The 20,518-nt window shown below is 40.0% G+C and overlaps 1 protein-coding gene across 1 annotated transcript in view; it reads left to right on the top strand.

Moving 5' to 3' along the window:
* SLC9C1 (solute carrier family 9 member C1) overlaps positions 1 to 20,518 on the top strand; it is a 3,253,894-nt gene that overhangs the window by 929,916 nt on the left and 2,303,460 nt on the right. The window contains exon 10 of the mRNA XM_044066060.1: positions 1,664 to 1,845. Coding sequence (XP_043921995.1) covers positions 1,664 to 1,845 — 182 coding nt within the window. The remainder of the gene's footprint in view (positions 1 to 1,663; positions 1,846 to 20,518) is intronic.

Genomic DNA, 20,518 nt, shown 5'->3' with positions numbered 1-20,518 from the left:
TTTTGAGTTTTAGAAAAAGTTTCAGCAAAGTGAGTGTCTGTGAAGTTTTTTTTTCAAGCTTTAAAATATACCAGTAAATATAAATATATGCTTATATAATGAATGATCAATACATCATTTGATTCACATACAAAACATATACCACAACATGTCAACCATTAATTTTATCCCACACAAAACACATCATCATTTTGTACATCAGAAAAGAAACAGATTTCATTTTTTGATTCACTACCTATAACCTGAACACATTCAGCTCAAATTTGTCAGACTAGTGTTAGTGTTATGAGAAGTTTTTTTTTTTTTTTTATAAATTACAGCCTAGTGGCACTTCCAGGTATTTTGGCAGTTACAACCTACTGATACCTCTAAGTGTCTAACATAGCCTGTTCATATTTGCATTACCAAACTCATGCTCCATACAAGATATTGAAAGATTTGATAGGGAGCCCTATAGCCAATTAGAAGACTAGTCTGGGGGTATGTATCTCCTCATTGGCCAATGAACCTATCACCAATGATGGTGGCTAACCAATCAAAATGATAGCCCCTGACTATGAAGAAATGCTTTAATGTTTCCGTTTCTTCCTCAAAAAAATTATCATTGCTTGTTAATCTGCTGAGCCGTATGAACTGTCTCTTTACCACTCCCTTTTTCATGTGATGTGGGTGATGACTGTGTCTATGTAAATAGTTGTTCACAAACGTTTCCTTACTGTAGATCTTACTGTCAATTCGATCATCTCATACATCGAAAGTCAAATTGATGTCCAAAAAATTAATGTACATCCCAAAAGCACTAACAATGGATGTTGTCTCCATTTATACCAGCACTGATCAGGAGACAGACATGGGGTTCATTCAGAAGTATTTAACAAGATTCACTGATTTCAGTAACACCCTAATCAAAATTCTGTTTTTTGCTGAAAATTGTCTTGGACAATAGCTTTTTACTTTTGCAGGAAAACAGTACAAACAATAGCCTGGCGTGGCAATGGGGCCAGAGCAATCCCTGTTTTTGCTAACATTATCATGTCATGGTGGGAATGGAAATACTTTAAACCTCACCAACTGTATCAGAAGGTGGCTTTCTATAAGAGGTTTGTTGATAGCCTGTTTATCGTGTGGAAAGGGTCCAAAGATGAATTCAATGAACTACTTGAATGGTTTTATTTGAGCACCCCTTTTTTGAAGTTCACTAACATAGAGCTCACTTACCTTTTTCTGCATAGCAAACATCCGACAAAACATCCATTCAGTATACCAGATGTTCAAAAAACCCTACACTGCCAGCTGTCGACCAATGCAATGAGCGACCAAACATGACAATCATATATGCATATATATATATATATATATATAGAGAGAGAGAGAGAGAGGGAGAGATAAATACACAAAAACATATTTGTGCATCTACTGGTTTTATATTACTGATCATGTACTCTTGCAAAATCTTTACTTTTTAGGACGTTCAGTGATGCAGTTGCGTAAATGTAAGGTATTTTGTTTACTATATGGCAGTTGGCTACTGGAGGTGTTATTTGGTATTAATTTGTTCATTAACAACTGTTATTGTATTTGATTTTAAGGAACATATTTAATAAATCTTTTAGAGAAGATTAACTTATATGTATTTGACTGTTTACTGTAATTCTTTCTTCAGGGTTATCTGATATTCCAACTGCCAAACGTATGGCCATGTACAATGCTGTAAAATGTATTCAGGAAAGTAAAGAAAATACTTTATTTATGTTAAAAATGGACAGATTTATGGCTAATGCAAACTGGGCTATGGTTGAAGAAGCAGTTCAAATTGAAGACCCATACAAAACCACAGATTCCGATGTAAGTATCTGCAGCTGTGTTGCTGGTAAGTGTATTTAGCTGTTAAAATTAGCTAAAAAGACAGAGCAATACAATACAGCTATAGAGACCAATGACAGATTCACAATAAGGTTGCCACAGTGCCTTTGCTGACAAGCAAGCCCCATCCCTTTGTGATTTAACGAAGCCCCCCTTCCTGTGGGTAACCCTTCATTTATCAAATCACATCCAGAATCAACAGTCTTGACTTCCACAATGCACATGCAGTTATTGTATACTTCAGCAAATGTACAATGAATCAAGGAAGGTATATAAAGGGTACAACATTTTTTATTAAGCTGGAAAGAATAGAGGCACATAGAATTGCATTGCTCACTGTGTAAAATGTGTAGCTCTCCAGGTTTTTACTTAGTTTTGTAAACCTTAAAAGCATAGGTGACTATAAAACATAAATATAAAAATGTAGCTGGTACATTTCATTATCCAGTGGTGTTGTCACAGCAAAAGGAGAACTTGATGTATCACATGCTTCACAACAACTCATTATTGCTACACATCATTGTTGATTATTACTCCTCTTTGTTGACTGCTGCAATAAGTTTGGTGCCACCTTAACTATGTAAGCACAATACTTATGCAATATAACGCATAAATAAGAAGTTGCCCTAATTATTAAGACTAAATATGGATTGCTGTCAGGTATCAGCAGTCATAACATATTCAATAGTGTAGAAGGAAGCATGGTATAAATATCTGTGGAAATAGGTGCATCTAATTTAAACCAACATGTGCCGGTGTTGGTGGGTTATTGATAGCAGGGATTACATCAGAAAGCAAGTCATGGATCCAGCATTATGGAAGGTCACTAGGCTAGCTGTCAGATTGTCTCTGTCTTGATGAAAATGTCTAGCAAATGAGCATATGCATAACAAGGCAAAATCACTTCGAAAAGAGAGGATTCACAAAGAGGTCGCATTATACTTTCCCAGTTTTTTATTAACATCACAAGCTGCATAGTGACATGAACACACCTTCAGTTATAAAAAATAAAACAAATCATTACAAATTTTCCTTTGTACTCGTTATACAAATATATTTGTCTTAGTATGCATTCGTTTTAAAATTACATAGACTGCTTAAGTCCTGACTTCCCTAAAATGTCTTTCTTTAAGAACATTATTTTGTATGTATTCTTCTCACATATTCCATTTATTTCTATGCAGTTTACTCCTTCCCTTTTCTAAAGATTCCTCCTGCAGTTCCTTTATCTCCTTTACAACATTAAAAATTCAGTTGTAGTTAGTTTTGCTTGTGATTTACATTTCCTAGTAATTGCTTTTTTGGCAGCCAAGAACATTTAACTTAACATGACCTTGCTACATCTAGGCAATTTTGTTTCTATATAAAAATAAATATGATGTTGTCAATCTTCACTTAATCCTTGACTGTGGGTTTGGTTCCATATCTTGGAACGGACTAGGCCATTATTCCCGCTCTGCACCTTCGAAAAACTCTCGAGCTTAGATTTACTGAGAATGCTGTTCTCAAGATTACCTCAGCTCTTGTTTGCAGCTTTTAGTGTCAGACGTGCCCTTTCCAGTCACCTCACAAGTTAATTTTCTACTATTAATCTGTAAGTTTTTCTTCCTCTTATTATTTAACTTTATTCTTTGTCTTTGCCCAGACCTCTCTATAAGCTGCTATCAGTCCTTTTTCCTGATTAATACTATCATTGTGGTATCTGTTATTTCCCTTTTTACCTTCAGTAATCTCTTGTACCAATGCTAGTACACCTTCCCCTCTTTACCATAACGGTAACTCTGTTGTACAATTGTTGGTACATTTTCTCTTCTTTTGATAAAAAAAAAAAATAAAACTTTATTTCCTTTCTCTTCTTCTATCAGAGTGTGTGTGTGTGTGTGTGTGTGTGTGTGTGTGTGTGTGTGTGTGTGTGTGTGTGTGTGTGTGTGTGTGTGTGTGCGTGCGTGCGTGCGTGTGTCTGTGGCTAATGTGGCAGAAAAGTCTAATGGAACTTCTGGCTTTAAGAGATGCCAGAAGTGTGACAGAAAATTACCCAACTCAGATGGACATTCGCTTGGTGTATATTGTTTGGGCCCGATACTTCTTCGGGAAGACTGCGCCATATATCATGGCTTCATCGACCAGGCCCTAGCAGATTGAAAGAATAAACTAATTTTGAAAGGTCTGATCAAGTCAGATTTCAATGAGGCCATATCTGGTTCTTCTAGGGTGAAAACTGATATTAGCTCCCATCTTCCTCTTCTTCGTCTTCTAAACAGGAGGGAGCTAAGAAGAGGAGCCGATCAGCATTGACGACCTCAATGGCTCCACCATCAAAAATTGCAAAAACTTCCAAAGTTCCCTCAGTGTCTGCAGAACTGATCAGGGAATCACTTCAGTCTCTGGTACTAGTACCTGCACCAGTTGTTTCAGCACTTAAAACCAAGACTTCAGCATCACCTCACTCCCCGTTTCCATTGGCTTTGGTACCGAAGGAGTTCCCTTCCAAACAATTACCTCAGACAAGATTTTCAACATCAGTGGATCCTTTTCATGACCGACCTCTAACCCCTTTCTTGGACAAACCCCATTCCCTGTCGGTCTCTTCCATCTGTTCCACCAAGAGCCTCACAGAGTCAGATGTTATGAGGCTAGTAGATCAGCTCCTGGTGGCTAGGAGTTTAACTACTTCATTGGTTCCTAGCCTCCCTAACTCTGTAACTGTATCCATCTTTTCACCTGTTGTTCCTCCTCCACTCCAACTGAGCCTTCGGAGTTCCCTGCTCCAACAGTCCAGGTGTCAACTGCATCATTGCTGATCAGATCTACATCTCCTGCACCGATAACAGCCCTGAGCTCTTTGGTTCTGTCGGACCTGGAGACCTCCTAGGGCCAACGCTTCATTGTACGTTCTGGGGAGTGTGGCTCCACTCTGATATTATTGGAGCTGTCCATGCTCCTCATGGTATCAGCACATGTGAGCTCAGCTCTGGCTTTGGCTTCAGAGGTGGCTTCCTCGGTGTGAGATGTGACCATAGTTCCAAGGGAGTCTGTCACGGTTCCAGGCTCCCATCCCTCTATGGGGGGACCTGCCTTCCAGGCCATGGAGAGAACCTTGTCCATTGCGGGCTCACAGTCTATACCATCTTCATTGGACCAACATCCCAGCCCTTCCCCTTGCCCAGAGCTACCACCAGCCTCTGCCCTGGGACAGAGGACACAGAAGCCTCAGGATACTACAATGGTAGTTATGTTCTCTTCAGATACCTCTTTGGCACATCCTACTGAAGAAGTTCCACTGAAGAGAAAATGCAAGAGGAAGCACATGGACTCCCCTGAAGAGTCTTTCAAGGAAGATACCAATTTTGTTGAAGGGGAATGTTCCCCAAGGTCACCCCCCAGAAGATGTCTCATTTGGAGACACTCCTGAAACAGAGAGGTGGCTGGACATCCCATCAGCCTTCTTCCAAGGAATCGGTATGAATGCAGGCCTTCCATGCCCAACCATCTACCTCTTGGATCTCTCTGCCCACTGACAGTCTAATTAAATTGATTGCTCAGCAGGCTTGGACGATTCCTTATTCCATCGGGCCAATCCCCAAGAGACCAGATCATATTTTGTCAGCTCCAGAGGATCAGGAACATTGGTCAAAAGGTATTCCAGTAGATGCCATGGTTGTTGCAACTGGCACTAAGAAGGAACTTGCAAATGAGAGTCATACTATCCATCCACCTAACAAGGAGTCTAGGATGATGGATAGATTTGGGAAGCATGTATATGCTTCATTGACCTTTGCACTTAGGTCCTTGAACTATATGGCATACTTTATAAGACTCCAATGAGACCAGATAAAGGAGCTATCAGATACTCTGACAGGAGCCATAGCTGAGGGAGTGCAGGGCAAAGTAGCTTCTCAGCTGGCAACACTTGAGTCAATATGTAATTTGTCCATGAGGCTCATTGCACATGCAGCCGAAGGGACGACCAGGGCAGCAGCTTTCTGGCGTAGCAATCAGGAGACATGCCTGGATGTGCTTATGTGAATTTGTGGAGCCATTTAAGTCTTTTTTCATCACTGCTCCTTTTGATGGATCATCCCTTTTTGGCCCCAAACTTAGAGACCCTCGCCAAATGTGAGAAGGATGGAAAGGCCCTTTCTGCCATAGGAGTATGCTTTTCCACTCCTCAGCAGCATTACTCCAGGAACCAGAGGAATGGGATGGTTCAAAAAATCCCAAGGGCCTTTCCAGGACTCACATGGTAACAACTTCCCCTGGGGCAGAGGGGGGAGTTATAATGGAAGACACTGTGCTAGAGGCAGAGGTGGCCTGCAAAATCAGGGTTCCCGGGATTCATTCCCTGGTAACCCCTGGTAACTTCTACCAGCACTCCTGAAGGAAGGCCCAATTACCATCCTGTGGAGGCATTCAGGGGATGACTATCCCTGTACTTCCTTGTCTGGCTAAACATAACAACCAACAATTGGGTGTAGAGGATAATTACCAGAGGTTACAATATTCCCTTTTCAAATCAGCCCATCAGTAGCAGTTTTAGAAATACAAAAACTGCTCAACAAAACAGTCATCCATACAGTCCCACCAGACCAGACAGGATCCGGAGTTTACTCAAGATTCTTTTTAGTGCCAAAGAAAACAGGGGACTGGAGACCGATTTTGGATCTCAGTGTGCTGAACAAGTCGGTTCAACAAACCAAATTCCAGATGGTCACAGTTCAGTCTACACTTCCTTTCTTAGGAAAAGATGATTGGATGTACTCAATAGATCTTCAGGATGTGTATTATCATATAAAATAGACAAACACTACAGAAGATTTCTGCACTTCCAGCTGGAAGCCAGTCATTATCAGTTCAGAGCCCTGCCCTTTGTTTTCACCACAGCGGCCAGGGTGTTCACCTAATGCATGACAGTGGTAGCAGCCCACTTCAGACTCCAAGGATTCTGGGTGTTTCCATACTTAGATGACTGGCTCATTACAGCAACCACCAGGCATCTTCTGCTGCAGGCAAGGGACTATGTTCTTCAAACTTGCTCCTCACTGAGGATCACGGTAAACTATGAAAAATCCCATCTAGAGCCAACACAACATTTAGAGTTCTTAGGAGCTGTGTTAGACACAAGCACCTGTATCACTTCACTTCCCCAAGAAAGACTTCATAGAATAAGATTCCAAGTCAGCCGGATTATTGGCAACAAAGCAGTGACTCCAAAATTGTTGTTATAGGCTCTAGGATGTATGGCAGCCACCATCACTTTAGTTCCCCTTGCGAGGTTTCACATGCAAATTCTACAATGGCTGTTAGCATCATAATGGACATTTCTGAATCATCCTGTATCTCATCAAGTTTTGATTACCAGTTTAGGTAAGAAGGACTTGAGTTGGTGGCTTCATTCCATCAAGACTCTATTGGGCCATCCATTTGTTCCTCCTTATCCCCAAGCCATAGTAACCACGGACACATCCTGGATGGGGGGGGGGGCATTATCTGGGAAAGACAGTCCAAAGTACTTGGTCCCAGTTAGAGGCCAATCTGCACATCAGTGTTCTAGACATGAGGGCAGTGCTCCTAGTGTTGCAAGCATTCCAAGAAGCCATCACCTCGAGAACAATTGCAGTCCAAACAGACAACATGTCAGTGGTTTGGTATATCAACAAACAAGGGGGGACCCGATCTTATCCTTTTTGTCGGGAAGCACTCAGAGTATGGCAGTGGCCAATTTCATCCGACCACTTTCTAGTTGCAAAGCATATTGTGTGGAACTCCAATGTGATTGCAGACAAATTGAGCAGGAGCATTCTGATGCCTCATGAGTGGTCTCTCAACTCTTTGGTAGTGGAAAAGATATTCCGTTAATGGGCACATCCCTGCTGTGATCTCTTTGCATCCCCCCTGAACAAAAAGTGCAGCAGCTACTTTGCCCTTATCCTCTCCTTCTGGGGAATCACCAAGAGATGCTGTCCTTCATGACTGCCCCCCCCTGTCTACTATATACCTTCCCCCAATTCCTCTCATTTCTCAGTTTCTGAAGAAAACCAATGGGTCGAAGAACAGGATAATTCTCATTTCCCCCTTTTGGCCTTGACATTTGGTGGCTGGACCCAGTTCTAGGCCTATTGTCCCATTCAGACAGACTTACCCGAATCTTCACAATCTCAAGCTCACTGCATGGCTTCTCCAGTTCCCATGATAGCCAGGCATTCTAGACTCACTCCCCCAGTTCAGCAAATTGTTCTGGCCTCACACAAACTTTTGACTAGATGATTATACAGCAGATCCATATTCTGCACCAGTTCATAAGGTCTTGGAATTTTTAGCATCACTTTTTGATGCAGGGGTATCCTGTTTGACTATACAAGTATATCTAGCTGCAATTTCAGGTTTTCATAATGGTCTAGGTAATTCAGCTCTAATGTCCCACAAGCTCTGTAAAGCCTTCCTGAAAGGAACCTTATTGCTGGAGCCTCCATACAAGGATCCTACTATACCTTGGGACCTCAATCTAGTTCTGCAATCTTGAATTGGTTTCTCCTTTGAACTATCTGCAAGTTGTGACTTGAAACAATTATCATGGAAGACTTTATTTTTGATTGCTATTACCTCTGCTAGGAGAATATCACAGTTACAAGCCTTATCTTGCAAATCTCCTTACCTGATCTTTCATAAAGACAGGGTGTACTTAAGAACAAATTCTTCCTTTTTACCATAAGTAGTTTCTCACCCTAATATAAACCAGACTATACAACTTCCCGTATTTTTTCTCAAACTTTCAAACAAAAGTGAATACTGTCTATGTATGCCAGATGTTCACAGACAATTATGTTTTTACCTTCACAGAACAAATGAACTCAGAAAATCTGATCAGTTGTTTGTTTCCTTCTCTTCTGCGTCTCTGGGCAAACCAGTTTCTGTGGTTACTTTGGCTAAATGTCTCAAGGAATGCATAACCTTTATTTATAACAAAAGGAGAATGCAACTGCCAGGACCTATAAAGGCACATTCTGTGAGAGAAGTAGCCTCTTCTGCAAGCTTCCATGCTAGTGCTTCTATAAATGATATATTTGCAGCAGCTACTTGGGCATCCTTGCATACCTTTATTACTCATTACAAGCTGTATCTAGTCTCTAGGGAATGACCATTATTTGGTTCGATGGTGCTCAGGAATATATTTTCATGAGACCTCCCAAGATTTCGATAGCTAGGGAGTCTGTCCTACAGTCGAGGATTAAGTGAAGATTGACAACATCAGATAAAGAAGTTACATCTTACCATAACGTTCCGTCTGTGTTGTCGATCTTCAGTTATCCTTGACATTCCCTCCCTCCGTCCTTCCCTCTGCCTTTCAGTTTCTTGATGGTATGGATGTATCCTAACAGAGTATTATCCCCTTATGAATACAGATATGGTCTCTGATCTGTTATTTCCTGTCTGCCACTATGTTATGTAAACTCGATGTGAGGTAATCTTGAGAGAAGCATTCTGGGTAAAGCTAAGATCCAGAGTTTTTGGAAGGCGTGACCTGGAATAGCGGCCGAGTTGGTTCCGAGCTATGGAACTGAACCCACAGTCAAGGATTAGTGAAGATCGACAACACAGATGGAACATTATGGTAAGACGTAACTTCTTTTTTCTGTAGTTATAATAATTTTCTCCCCAAACATGTTTGTCAAAGAATCCTGTTGGGAATTTCAAAAATCTATCAACTTGTTACATTCCCAAAAAAACAAGTTCACACTCAGGTACCCCCTTCTTGCTCATCACACCTCCAGCAAATGCTGTCTACCTGTGTAAAAAATGCTCTGAAAACTTCCATGTTTTGGGAAGCAGACTGAAACTGACTACTTGGGGTATAGAATAATATACTTGCATGTGAAAATCTTACATCTTCTAGAATTTGTTGCATACTTGGAAGCTATACAATTATCCACCCATTGCATCTTTGTATATTGCCTTTCCATTCTCATTTCTCAGTATTTTCTAACCTCTTCTGATTGATCCTTATAGTTGGTATGCATTATTTTATATGCCCTACTACTATTTTTTTCAGCAGCTTCTGTTCAAGACTCAAGAGTAAACACAACCAGAGCTGGTCTTTCATGAACACTCTCCTACTCCTTTTCTCTATGCTTATATTCTGTTATCAACCTTTGGCAAGGAAAGGTCGTCTTCAACCCACATTCCAAACTTCTGCTTGGCCTATCACACCCTATTTTCTCCAAACACTATTTTCTCCTAATACCTTCATACCTTTACTCATTTTTTCCAATACATTCCAGCTCTCTGTTGCTTATTTTATGTGTCCCTATTTGCAGTCATCCTTATTGGTAAAATCTCTTTTCTGCATTCCAATATTGGCTTACATCTCAAAGTATTTCTGGAGGTTGCATTATACTTGTCTACAGGTATAGATTAACAGTGCAATCACTGAACAGTGCATAAAAAAGCATCTATATTTTTTGGGGGTGAGGGTTGATTTCTGTGTTTACGTTAACAAATTGTGCATGAATCCACTGTCATTCTTAGAAAAAGGAAATACCAATCATTTTGTTTGTTCGTGACAGAAAGCAATTTCAGATGAAAGTTACTTGTTCTCTGGAAAAGAACTTTTCTTTAGTGATATACTATCAGTCATATTACTACAGAAAGAAGTAGGCAGCTTACCCCTACATTTAATCATGAGTTGCAATGCATCAATATTCCACCATTATAATCAGTTAATCATTAAATTACTTATTAAGTTAATCTGATATGTAATGAAATATTGTGCAGTTATTAGAATGAGAAAAACTAAGGGTGTACATATTTGAGTCCTTACTTGTACAGTAACACTGATGCACTGGCACTGGTACAGATGGACAGACATACTGAATTGATTTAATATTAGTGCTGTTTAGTCCTAGGTTTACAGCTTTTCCCCTTGTCCAGATCCCAAACCTTCTGACACCTTAAATGGCTCCTCTTGGACAGTCTGCTTTCCTACATCAAGTTCAAAATGCAGTACTTCCACAAGAGATGAAGATAGTGCTTGTCAGTATGCTTGCAAAGCTGAGGAAATGCAGAAATCTGTTTGGCTAGCTCTGTGGCATTTTGCAGCCACATAATCTCTCCTACATGGACCACCTAAGTAGGAGTGAACAGTTAATGACTTGAACAAGTGTGAAATGAGTAGGGTTATAGCAATCAACTAAAGGAAATCCATGCACATCATATCAGTGGAATGGCGGCCTGTATTTTTATGCATGAGTTCTGCTTACACTGCCATTAGAAACCCAGTTATCCAGGACCTCCTGTTTCTCCACAGCTCCATTATGTACACCAGTACTAGAACCAGGGACCTAAACCTTCAGCAACAGAAGAATAGAACATGGTAAAGGGACAGGTTTGCAATACAGTGCCTTCAAAACCTCTGGAATAATTTTCCCCTGCATGTTAAGCAATGGAACACATTATTTTCCTTTAAACATAAACTATATGACTGAATGGATATCCACAGATTTACTCCAGGATTGATCAGTGTGGCCCTCCAGGAGAAAGGAGGTGCCCCCTTAGTGAGAGTACTGGCAAGAGAAGAACAGTCATTAGACTCAGTGACCATGGAATACCCATGCATTTATGACTGTCAGTTAACTGAGCAAGAATAACATTTTAAAATCAAGGTCACCTGTGATATTATAAATTTTATATTGTACTGAAAATAATAATCAAAGTCCAGTGATGCAACTTTATATACAGTACTAATATTTTCAAAGGAAATTAGGATGATAACTGATTTGTGTTTGAAACTATATATCTCATTTGATCTGGCAACCTCTAGCAATATCTAGTTACCTTTTACAAATGCATAAAATTGTGAACAAATCATGTTAATTTTTAATTTGACCATCAGCTCAGCCTTGGCAAGAGACACAAGCACTCTTTCTGTTATCAGAAAGAGAATGCTTGTGTTTCTTGTTAAGGCTGAACTGCAGGTGACACAAGAGACACAAGCATTATGCTTCTGTTATCAGTCCATGAATTCCCCATAATTGAGAAATCTCTTTCCACAAAAAATATTGCTGGAGGGAATTGAAAGGACAAGCTTCATCAATATGTAAAGCACTTTGCAGTCTGGAGCGTTAAAAAACTGGTTACCTAGAGGTCAATTACAGATGTCTCTGTCATCTGTAACAAGGCTGGCAATGCAGCAGTTAAACTGTAGTAGTCCAAGTAAAATTCATCAATGTCCAGGTCTAATTTGAATGCATCCACAGCTGTACACAGTTCTGACCAGGTTACAGGTTGTTGGAGGTTGAAGATCTGCATAGCTTTAAAGGGGCTATTATCAAAATCAAACCTCTCTGCAAGTAGGAAAATGCTTTTGTGTAAGAGGTACTGAAGTCCCTGCAGACCAGATGTCCCACTGTTAGAGGTGAATGCTTACTGGCAGATGAAGCCTTAGAGCCAAAGTACAGCTCATCTGTGAGAATCACCATCACTGCATACAGCTCTGGGGCAGGGAGTTTATTGATTTCAAGCTTTACAACTGACTTGTGAAAAACCTGCAAAATGTAGTTCATGAAGCATAAGTAGCACTTAGTCTTGAGATGTCTTCTATGATGCCATCTTCATTGGCCTCCACAAACTTCTGGGTGAGTGGGAGACAGTCATCTGGCCTTTGACTAATGAAAAAATGTTAATAGCAGGCCAGCATTCTACCAGTCTTGCTATAGCAGGAAACAAAGACAGCCACTTTGTGACAAAATGCTGTATTAGTTCCTTGAAGTCCTATCTAGGAAAGTAGAGAAGTCCTTTAACTGTGCAAGTTTTTTGGAAGACATTGAAAACTCACTGTGGACTTTCAAAACTAGCATCTCAGCATCAAATGTTGCAAGGGCCTTGCTGGATTGGTTTGCACAGTTATGCAATATGTGGCACAAACAGTTTTCTGGAATGATATGAGGTATATCAGATTTCAGATGTTGAAAAACAGACCTATGCTTCCCATAATTAACTGAAGCATTGTCTACAGCATAGCTGGAAGAGTTTTGTAATAGCACCCCCTTCTGCATGAGAACATCCTTTATTTTTGTAAAAATGGCTTTATCAGTTTCATCTTGGTCTTCATAGATATCAAGATGCTTCTATTGTATACTATGAGTTTGACTGAAGTACTGTATAACTAGGGAGAACATTTTTCTGTTATCATTACTGGATGCATCTAATGCCAGAGAGAAATGGGAAATGCCAAGTTCCTGTAGAAGGAGCTCCTTTGAATGAGGTGCAAGTGCATTCATTACTATACATTCTGTTTTTGTCTTCCCACAGATAAATTTTGCAGCCACAGTAGAATCGGGGTAAAGTGTTTGTCCCAGCTACCCTCCACAGTCCATGGATAAATTTGAGTAATTATATATTACACCATGATAAACTGCTGCCACCACAGCTGCTGTCACTTTGAAGGCTTCACTAGTTGAGAAAATGGCTGCATGATCTTTGCCATCAGTAAGTTCTGCTTCTGGAGCAGAAGGCTTTGCTGATGTTGTCTGACTTCTGGTGGCTTTTCAGTACTTTTTCTCCATCCCATTTGATAGTGTACATTGTTCCACAGGATGTGCACTTGGCATTAGCATCTGCATTTGGTACAAAGTGCACCTATGGATAACTTTGCTCCCACTGCTTATTATAATTGAAGAATGTTTTGGGCTTCTTGGAGGACATCATGGTATTGCTTCCAGCCTCTTGTTGATCCAGTGATCTTTTCCCAAACATGATTTTTGATTTTGCAGGATCACTTGCTCAGTATACAACTGCAATAAAACCAAAAGAGATATTAATACCATACAGTGACCCAGCTACACCAGTGCCTAGGGATAGGGGGCCTCATTTGCGCCATATACATTCTGAACAAGGATACTTGCTCACATCCTCTAATTGGAAGCTGTAGATTGTGGTGATACTCATCAGTCCAAATATACCTGAAGTCAGCCTATTTCTACCTATCATTAATAGGCTATCTCACAAGATCAACCAAGTCTTAAAAATGCTATCAAAAGCTAAAAATTCTGCTTTGATGAGTTATGACAATATCCCTAGATGCATCTTAAATGGCATGAAACACAGGTTAGTCACTCCCTAACAACACTGTTTAACCACAGCCTCCATAGAGGTTTTGTACAAAGTGAATATAGAACAACTGCACTCATTCTCTTGCATAAGGGGATACCTTCTACAGACCCATAAATATGACCAGCCTCAAATGCAGAATCATGGAAAGACATCACAGAATTAATCAATAAGAATGTGGAAACAAAGCATGCTAATCTATATTATTTATATGCACAGCATTATTTCAGGACAGCTAGTCAGCATAAACAACTTCATAATGGCTAATAATTTCATTGCAAAAGTAAAGCAGAATTGAATGAAAATACATGGGACTGCAAATAAATTACAAGGTAGTTATGCAGCAAGTAAAAGCAAATTAGCATGATGAAGTCAGGCAAAGGAAAAAGGATGTCTACCATAACACTCAAACTCTGTCCCTCTTAATTCCTCCTTAAACTTGTGACTTATAAAAAATGTTATTAATTATATTTAATCAATAATGACAATAATTAGAGTTATAGACTTACTTTACTTCAAAATATATCTATTAATTGTTACTGTGTTATTCTGTCAATGTCTTGAGTAAATAGTACTAATATTTTAAAAGTGCCACTGATTATTTCTGTATTCGTCCCTGATTCATTGAGAGCAATGGGGCATGTATTTTTCGAATATTAAGACAACAGAGTTTAAAACTTCATTACAAAGTGCCTTGTCACATGTTAGGGAAGCAAGCACACTAGTGAGTGAAGAAATTATTGTTTTTAAGTTGGAGTATAAAATCAGAAATATCAAGACATAGTAAGGCCTTCTTAATCTTAATATAAAGCATTAAGACTGGTTCGCCAATTATAACCTGCTTATTACATGCTCAAGTCATGGATGCCAAGAAATTAATCTCGAGAGCGAAGAAAAAAAAGGTGACAGTGTGAATTTTATGTGATATATGAAGATGTAAACTCAAATGTAAGCTGAATTTAATTTTTAGTATGTGGAGTCATGTTGCATATTAATCTGTGGATATAAAATAAAACTGTATTTATTTTTAAAAAAAGTAATCACAGGGGTCTCTATCAGAAGAGTGAATGCTTAAAATAGCGAATGCTCTTCTATCGAACCAAAAACTACTAAATCTCAAAATGTCGAAAGCACGGATCAGTGAATTTTTTCCCAGGGAAAAAATCTGGTGATCCAAAAAAAAAAAAGAGTGTACAGACAAAATAAAGTGGGGGGCTTTGTCACCCACATCCCCAACTTAAATATACTAACTCTGAGATCACACCACAGTGGAGAAAACAGCAATGTCCCGAGAATGGCCCAGCGATTTTTTTTCCCTGGGAAAAATATCTCTGTTCTGTGCGTTCGACATTTTGAGGTTTCGTAGTTTTTGGTTCGATAGAAGAGCATTCACTATTTTAAGCATTCGCTCTTCTGATAGTAACCCAATCACAGTGTGTCTAAATATTATCAAGTCCAGAATACTATTTTTCAGCTGTAATAAACTGCAAAATAACTGTATAAATTTGAAATAGCTTGTGTCATGCTCCTAGATGTATGGTAGAGTTCACTCCCTCACCCAAAAACTCCAGAATATTTGGATCAAGTTCACTCAAGATTTTGCAGGCAATAATTGTGAATAAGTTTCAGATCACGGCATTCAGCTTTTTTCACCCTAAAATGATAATTAGTTTATTCTGAGTCAGTAGAACAAATGTGTATAATATTCTTACCTAGACAAAATAGGGCTTTACTCTGGTTAATTAACTAAAGAATATAAACCATAACAGCACATGGTGAAGATGGACACAGCAAGAGCTTCTGGATATAAACAGTTCAGTTCTGTTGATTATTATGCTGTCTAGCAAGGCCATCTGAGATTAAAAGCATACCAGTATTTTTAATCAATAAAAAGTATTTCGGATTTTCCTGGTTAGGGGTTGCCACAGCAGATCACCAGTCCGCTTATGATTGGCAGTGAATCTTTACGGTGTCAAGTTCCCAGCCTGGCACCCAACCTTCAGAGAAAGCACACACACACTCACGCATCTATCTGCATGTCTTTTAATGTTCTGTCGATCACAGGGAGGACATGCAGACTCCACACAGAAGGCACTAATGCCAAGAATCTAACCGGAGAGCCTCTTGCTGTAAGGCGACAATGCTAACCATTGCACCACCGTGGCTGACAGCATTTTTAATCAATATTTGTATTTATTTTATCAGAATGACTACCTTTATGATGATGAAACAAAAAAAATTGTTTGCATAGCCAAAGCCCCTACAAACTAACATAAACTAAATATACAAGCTCATGTAATGTAGAAAGAAAGTACTGACCTCCAGTTACAGACTTAAAGCATTAGTTGTATCACATATTTGCATAAAGTGACTTTCTTCTTGCATACTGAGCCAAGTTGCTGCTAGTGTTCCATTACAGAAAGAAAATTAAGTCAGTGGGAAGCAATCAAATTTATATTTATTGCATGCATGTAATGTTTAAGGAAAACTGATACTTAAGACCAATAAGCTTTCCTATCCCTTTATCTTGTCCACAAAGTTTTCTAGGTTTTACAAAATATTACATTGTTTTCTATGTAGAAGTTGCATGTATTTTCTGGACCTTAGATTTACTGACTTTTGCAACCCAGGGTTTTAATTCTGGGATCTTGGCTAGATTCAAGTTTATGTTGACCACTATTCTGGCTTCAATCAAGGCAACCAATATCCAGCTCTATTGCCTAATCCTTAATGGTCATCAAACCAGTAACCATTTACTGTGCTGCAAATAGATACACAGCATTTTCTTCTCACTTTTTCAACAACCTTACAAAAGGCTTAATCATGAGACACAGATAAAGGATGTGGGCAATACCCTTGCCTTTTTTTCCCATGCTTCCAGTAGTGATCCCTGTTTCAGTATCTGTCATTTTTTTAGCCTTTTTGTTTTCTGTCAGACTACACTTAGGTTCATAGGTAGGTACTAGGCTATTGGCCCTAGGGCCTATACAAGCCTAGCCAAAAAGGTACCCTGGCTTTCGCCACCCAATAAAATTATTTTCCTGTGCCCCTGTCAAGCAGAACCACAGAAGTGATCCCCGGGGTGAATTTCCTATTAGACATTTGCAAATCTAGACACATTTCAAGCATTACTTGAGCTGAGAATAATATTTTAGAAGTGTCCACAAGTATCATAATTTGAACAGATTTAAGAATAGCAGTAAAAATATTTTAGCAATGTCACATTTAATGCTAATTTTTTTCAACAGAATAATAGAGAATTTAAGACTTTTCTCTCTCCGTCTAATTCAAAGCCTGAATTTAGTACATGGAGACCATTATTATTGGGATTTACAATAGACATTATAGTGGTTGCCAGGAAAACATAGCAGTCTCAGCCAGATTCATATCTATGCTGTACCTTCAAATTGCATCCTTCATATCACTTGGAGTCGAAAGTAACCACAACAAGAGCTGCTAAAGCAATCCTTGCTTGACTATAACAGACAAGTGAAGTAAACTGCCCTGTTCACATCCTTATTCCAATGTACTTTTAGTCAGAGTGGGTGAAGATAAAAAGATCAGCATAAATCTTATTCTGAGAGTTCTGAAAAAAAGCTTCAGACAAAGCAACACATTTTAGTGAGCAATAGCTCATATCCAAGGAAACAAAATCATCTTATGCATCCATAGTACAAAGAAATGCAAACATATGCAGTTTTATCCCAACTGCTTTATAATTATTCAGGAACACTCCCCTGGCCCAAAACATTCACTATGCGGACATATATCTCTGTATCTCACTCTAAACTACTAACCAAACTATCCGATCTCAACCTCTCCACCTCCACTATTCTCTAGTTCTCCAGTTACCTTTTCAATAGGCTACAGTGAGCCAGTTGGAAATCCTCCTGCTCCCCTTTCTTACCTATTCAGTCAGGTGTCCTACAAGGCTCTATTCTAGGGCCTCTTCCCTTCAACATCTTTACTAACAACCTCCAATCGCCCTGTGGCACCTCCTCCCTTATACAATACGCTGATGATGCTACTCTTATCTCCTTCTCTGATAACATCACTCACCTGAAGTCTATTACTCAAAACTCATTTCTCACCACCAAAAAATAGCTAACTGATAACCAACTCATCATTAACCATAAAAAAACAAACTCCTTAACTTCATTCCTAAATCTGTCTCCCATCACAAAGCCACTTTCACCACCTTATCTCTTGATAACACTGTTATCAAAGCTGCATCATACACTAAGTTTCTAGGTACCACAACTGACGACCAATTAAAATTTGACCTCCATATTCAACAATATATTAAAAAGATGCATCAAAAACTGGGACTACTCTTTCGAAACAGAAAATTCTTGTCTTCTGACTCCAAACTCACTCTGGCACAGGCATTCTAACTTCCCTGTCTTCTCTATGCCTCTCCTATTCTTACACATCTACAATCCACCTTAATCACAAAGCTTGAACAAACATATAACAAAATAGCTAGATTTGCCAGCAATCAGCCTAACAAATCTCACCATTGCCTTGCTCTAGAACAACTCTGTATGTTCATAGGTTCATAGGCCTAAGTAAGCCTAGCCAACAAAGTTCCCTGGCTTACGCTACCCAAGAAAGTTAATTTCCTGTGCCTCTGTCGAGCAGAGCCACAGAAGTGATCCCCGGGGTGTATTTCCTATTTCCCATCCACTCATCAAGATTTTTCTTGAAGAGTGCTCTATCTGAAAAGCTCAGCACTTGCTCCTTAAGCATTTTTTATACAGGTAAAGCACTCTTAAACAAATGAAAGTACTTCATTCACCTAAATTCTGTTGAGTACCCATTTCCCTATAGGTCCTTTCTGACTCAGTTACACAGCAATCTTTTTCACTATTTCTAGCATGTCGAAGGGTCAGTTGCTGGCGTTCTCTCCTGTTCAGCTGGTGAATCTGGGAATCTTGAGGCAATGTTACAATTGCCTCATGTACACAGACAACCCTCTCCTCCTCCCAACAAATACAAATATATGCGAGAGATGCAACTATATAGCCAAACTGGAGGCTGAGCTCTCTCAATTCAGTACTGGCAAGACCAGTCAGGAGGAGAAGGTAACCACGCACACCACAAACCCAGTCTCACATAGAGCTATCACAACTGCAAACCAAACACATAAACACACAAAAACATACTCGGAGGCGCTGATTAAAAATCTACCAAAACAACAGAGGCCTCCAAAGCAGACACCCAAGCAACCACCACCTCAAGACATAGCACATGCAACACATAGTTCACAAAGTCAGTGTGCTAAACAGTCACAGCCCTTAAGGCCAAACAACATGCCAGACACACTTGTAATAGGTGATTCCATAGTCAGGCACACTGACGTCCCACTCACCAGACTGAACAAGGAGAGGGTCACAGTAAGCTGCCTGTCGGGAGCTAGAATCCGCCACATAACACAAGCACTCAGGTCACTCCACAGCAAGTACAAATATGACTCAGTCATTGTACATGCCGGTGTGAACGACCTGAGACGTACCTCCCTGGACTACATGAAAAGAGACATAGAGGAGCTCTCTGATTATGTAGCCCAGGCCGGTATGACCCTGACCCTGAGCAGCATCTTACCCTCACCAAGAATCATGCCACAGTACAAAGACAAAATGATCAGTTTTAACAATTGGCTTAATTACTGGTGTCATTCTAAGGGGATCCAGTGTCTGTCTGCTTGGGATGACATGCTTGACAAGCCACGCTGCTTCGCAAGGGATGGCTTGCACCTGTCACCCTGGGCTTCCGGATATTGGCCAAGGCTCTTGCCACCCCCATAGTGCCTTTTTTAGGCAAGGCTCAAATGACAAACCTACCTCCCTAGAAAACACAAGTGGAAAAAAACTAAGGGTAATGCTGCTCAATGCCAGAAGTCTAAACCTCAAGATGCACGCCCTCGAAGCCCTCCTCAGTATGGAGAACATTGATGTCTGTGCAGTGACTGAAACCTGGTTCAAGGCTCCTGAGAGCACCCCAGCACTATCAGGTTTTACCTCATATCATGCTTTCCGGCCCCAAAACTTGGACCGAACCACAAAAGGAGGGAGTATCCATTTTCATCAAAGATACCCACACCTCCAGGTTAGTGGCAACGCACGAAGCATCGGAGACTATCCAGGTGCAACTAACCATAGGCAAAACTGCCTTACAGTTTGTAGCATGCTACAGACCACCCTCTCAAACTCAGGAACCCCACACAGCCTTCCTGAAGACACTGGAGAGTATGAATGTCTCTCCAAATACCATCATTTTGGGAGACTTCAACTACCCAAACATAGACTGGGAACATTACTCAAGCCCCAACACCCTAGCCCAAAGGTTCCTAGAATTCATAAACTCAAATGCAATGGAACAACTAGTCACCATTCCCACAAGAGGAGACGATATACTAGACCTGATCATCACAAACATGGGGACAAAATGCTCCACACCGGAAGTACATCCCTCCTTGGTAAGATCAGACCATAAATTAATCTCACTGGAAATCCACATCCCGCCCCCCCCCCTGCACAAAAGACCACAGTGA

Source organism: Protopterus annectens, chromosome 3.part0 (assembly GCF_019279795.1).
Source record: "Protopterus annectens isolate FY-2018-M chromosome 3.part0, PAN1.0, whole genome shotgun sequence".
Classification (NCBI taxonomy): domain Eukaryota; kingdom Metazoa; phylum Chordata; order Ceratodontiformes; family Protopteridae; genus Protopterus; species Protopterus annectens.
This window is presented reverse-complemented; position numbering and strand designations above follow the sequence as displayed.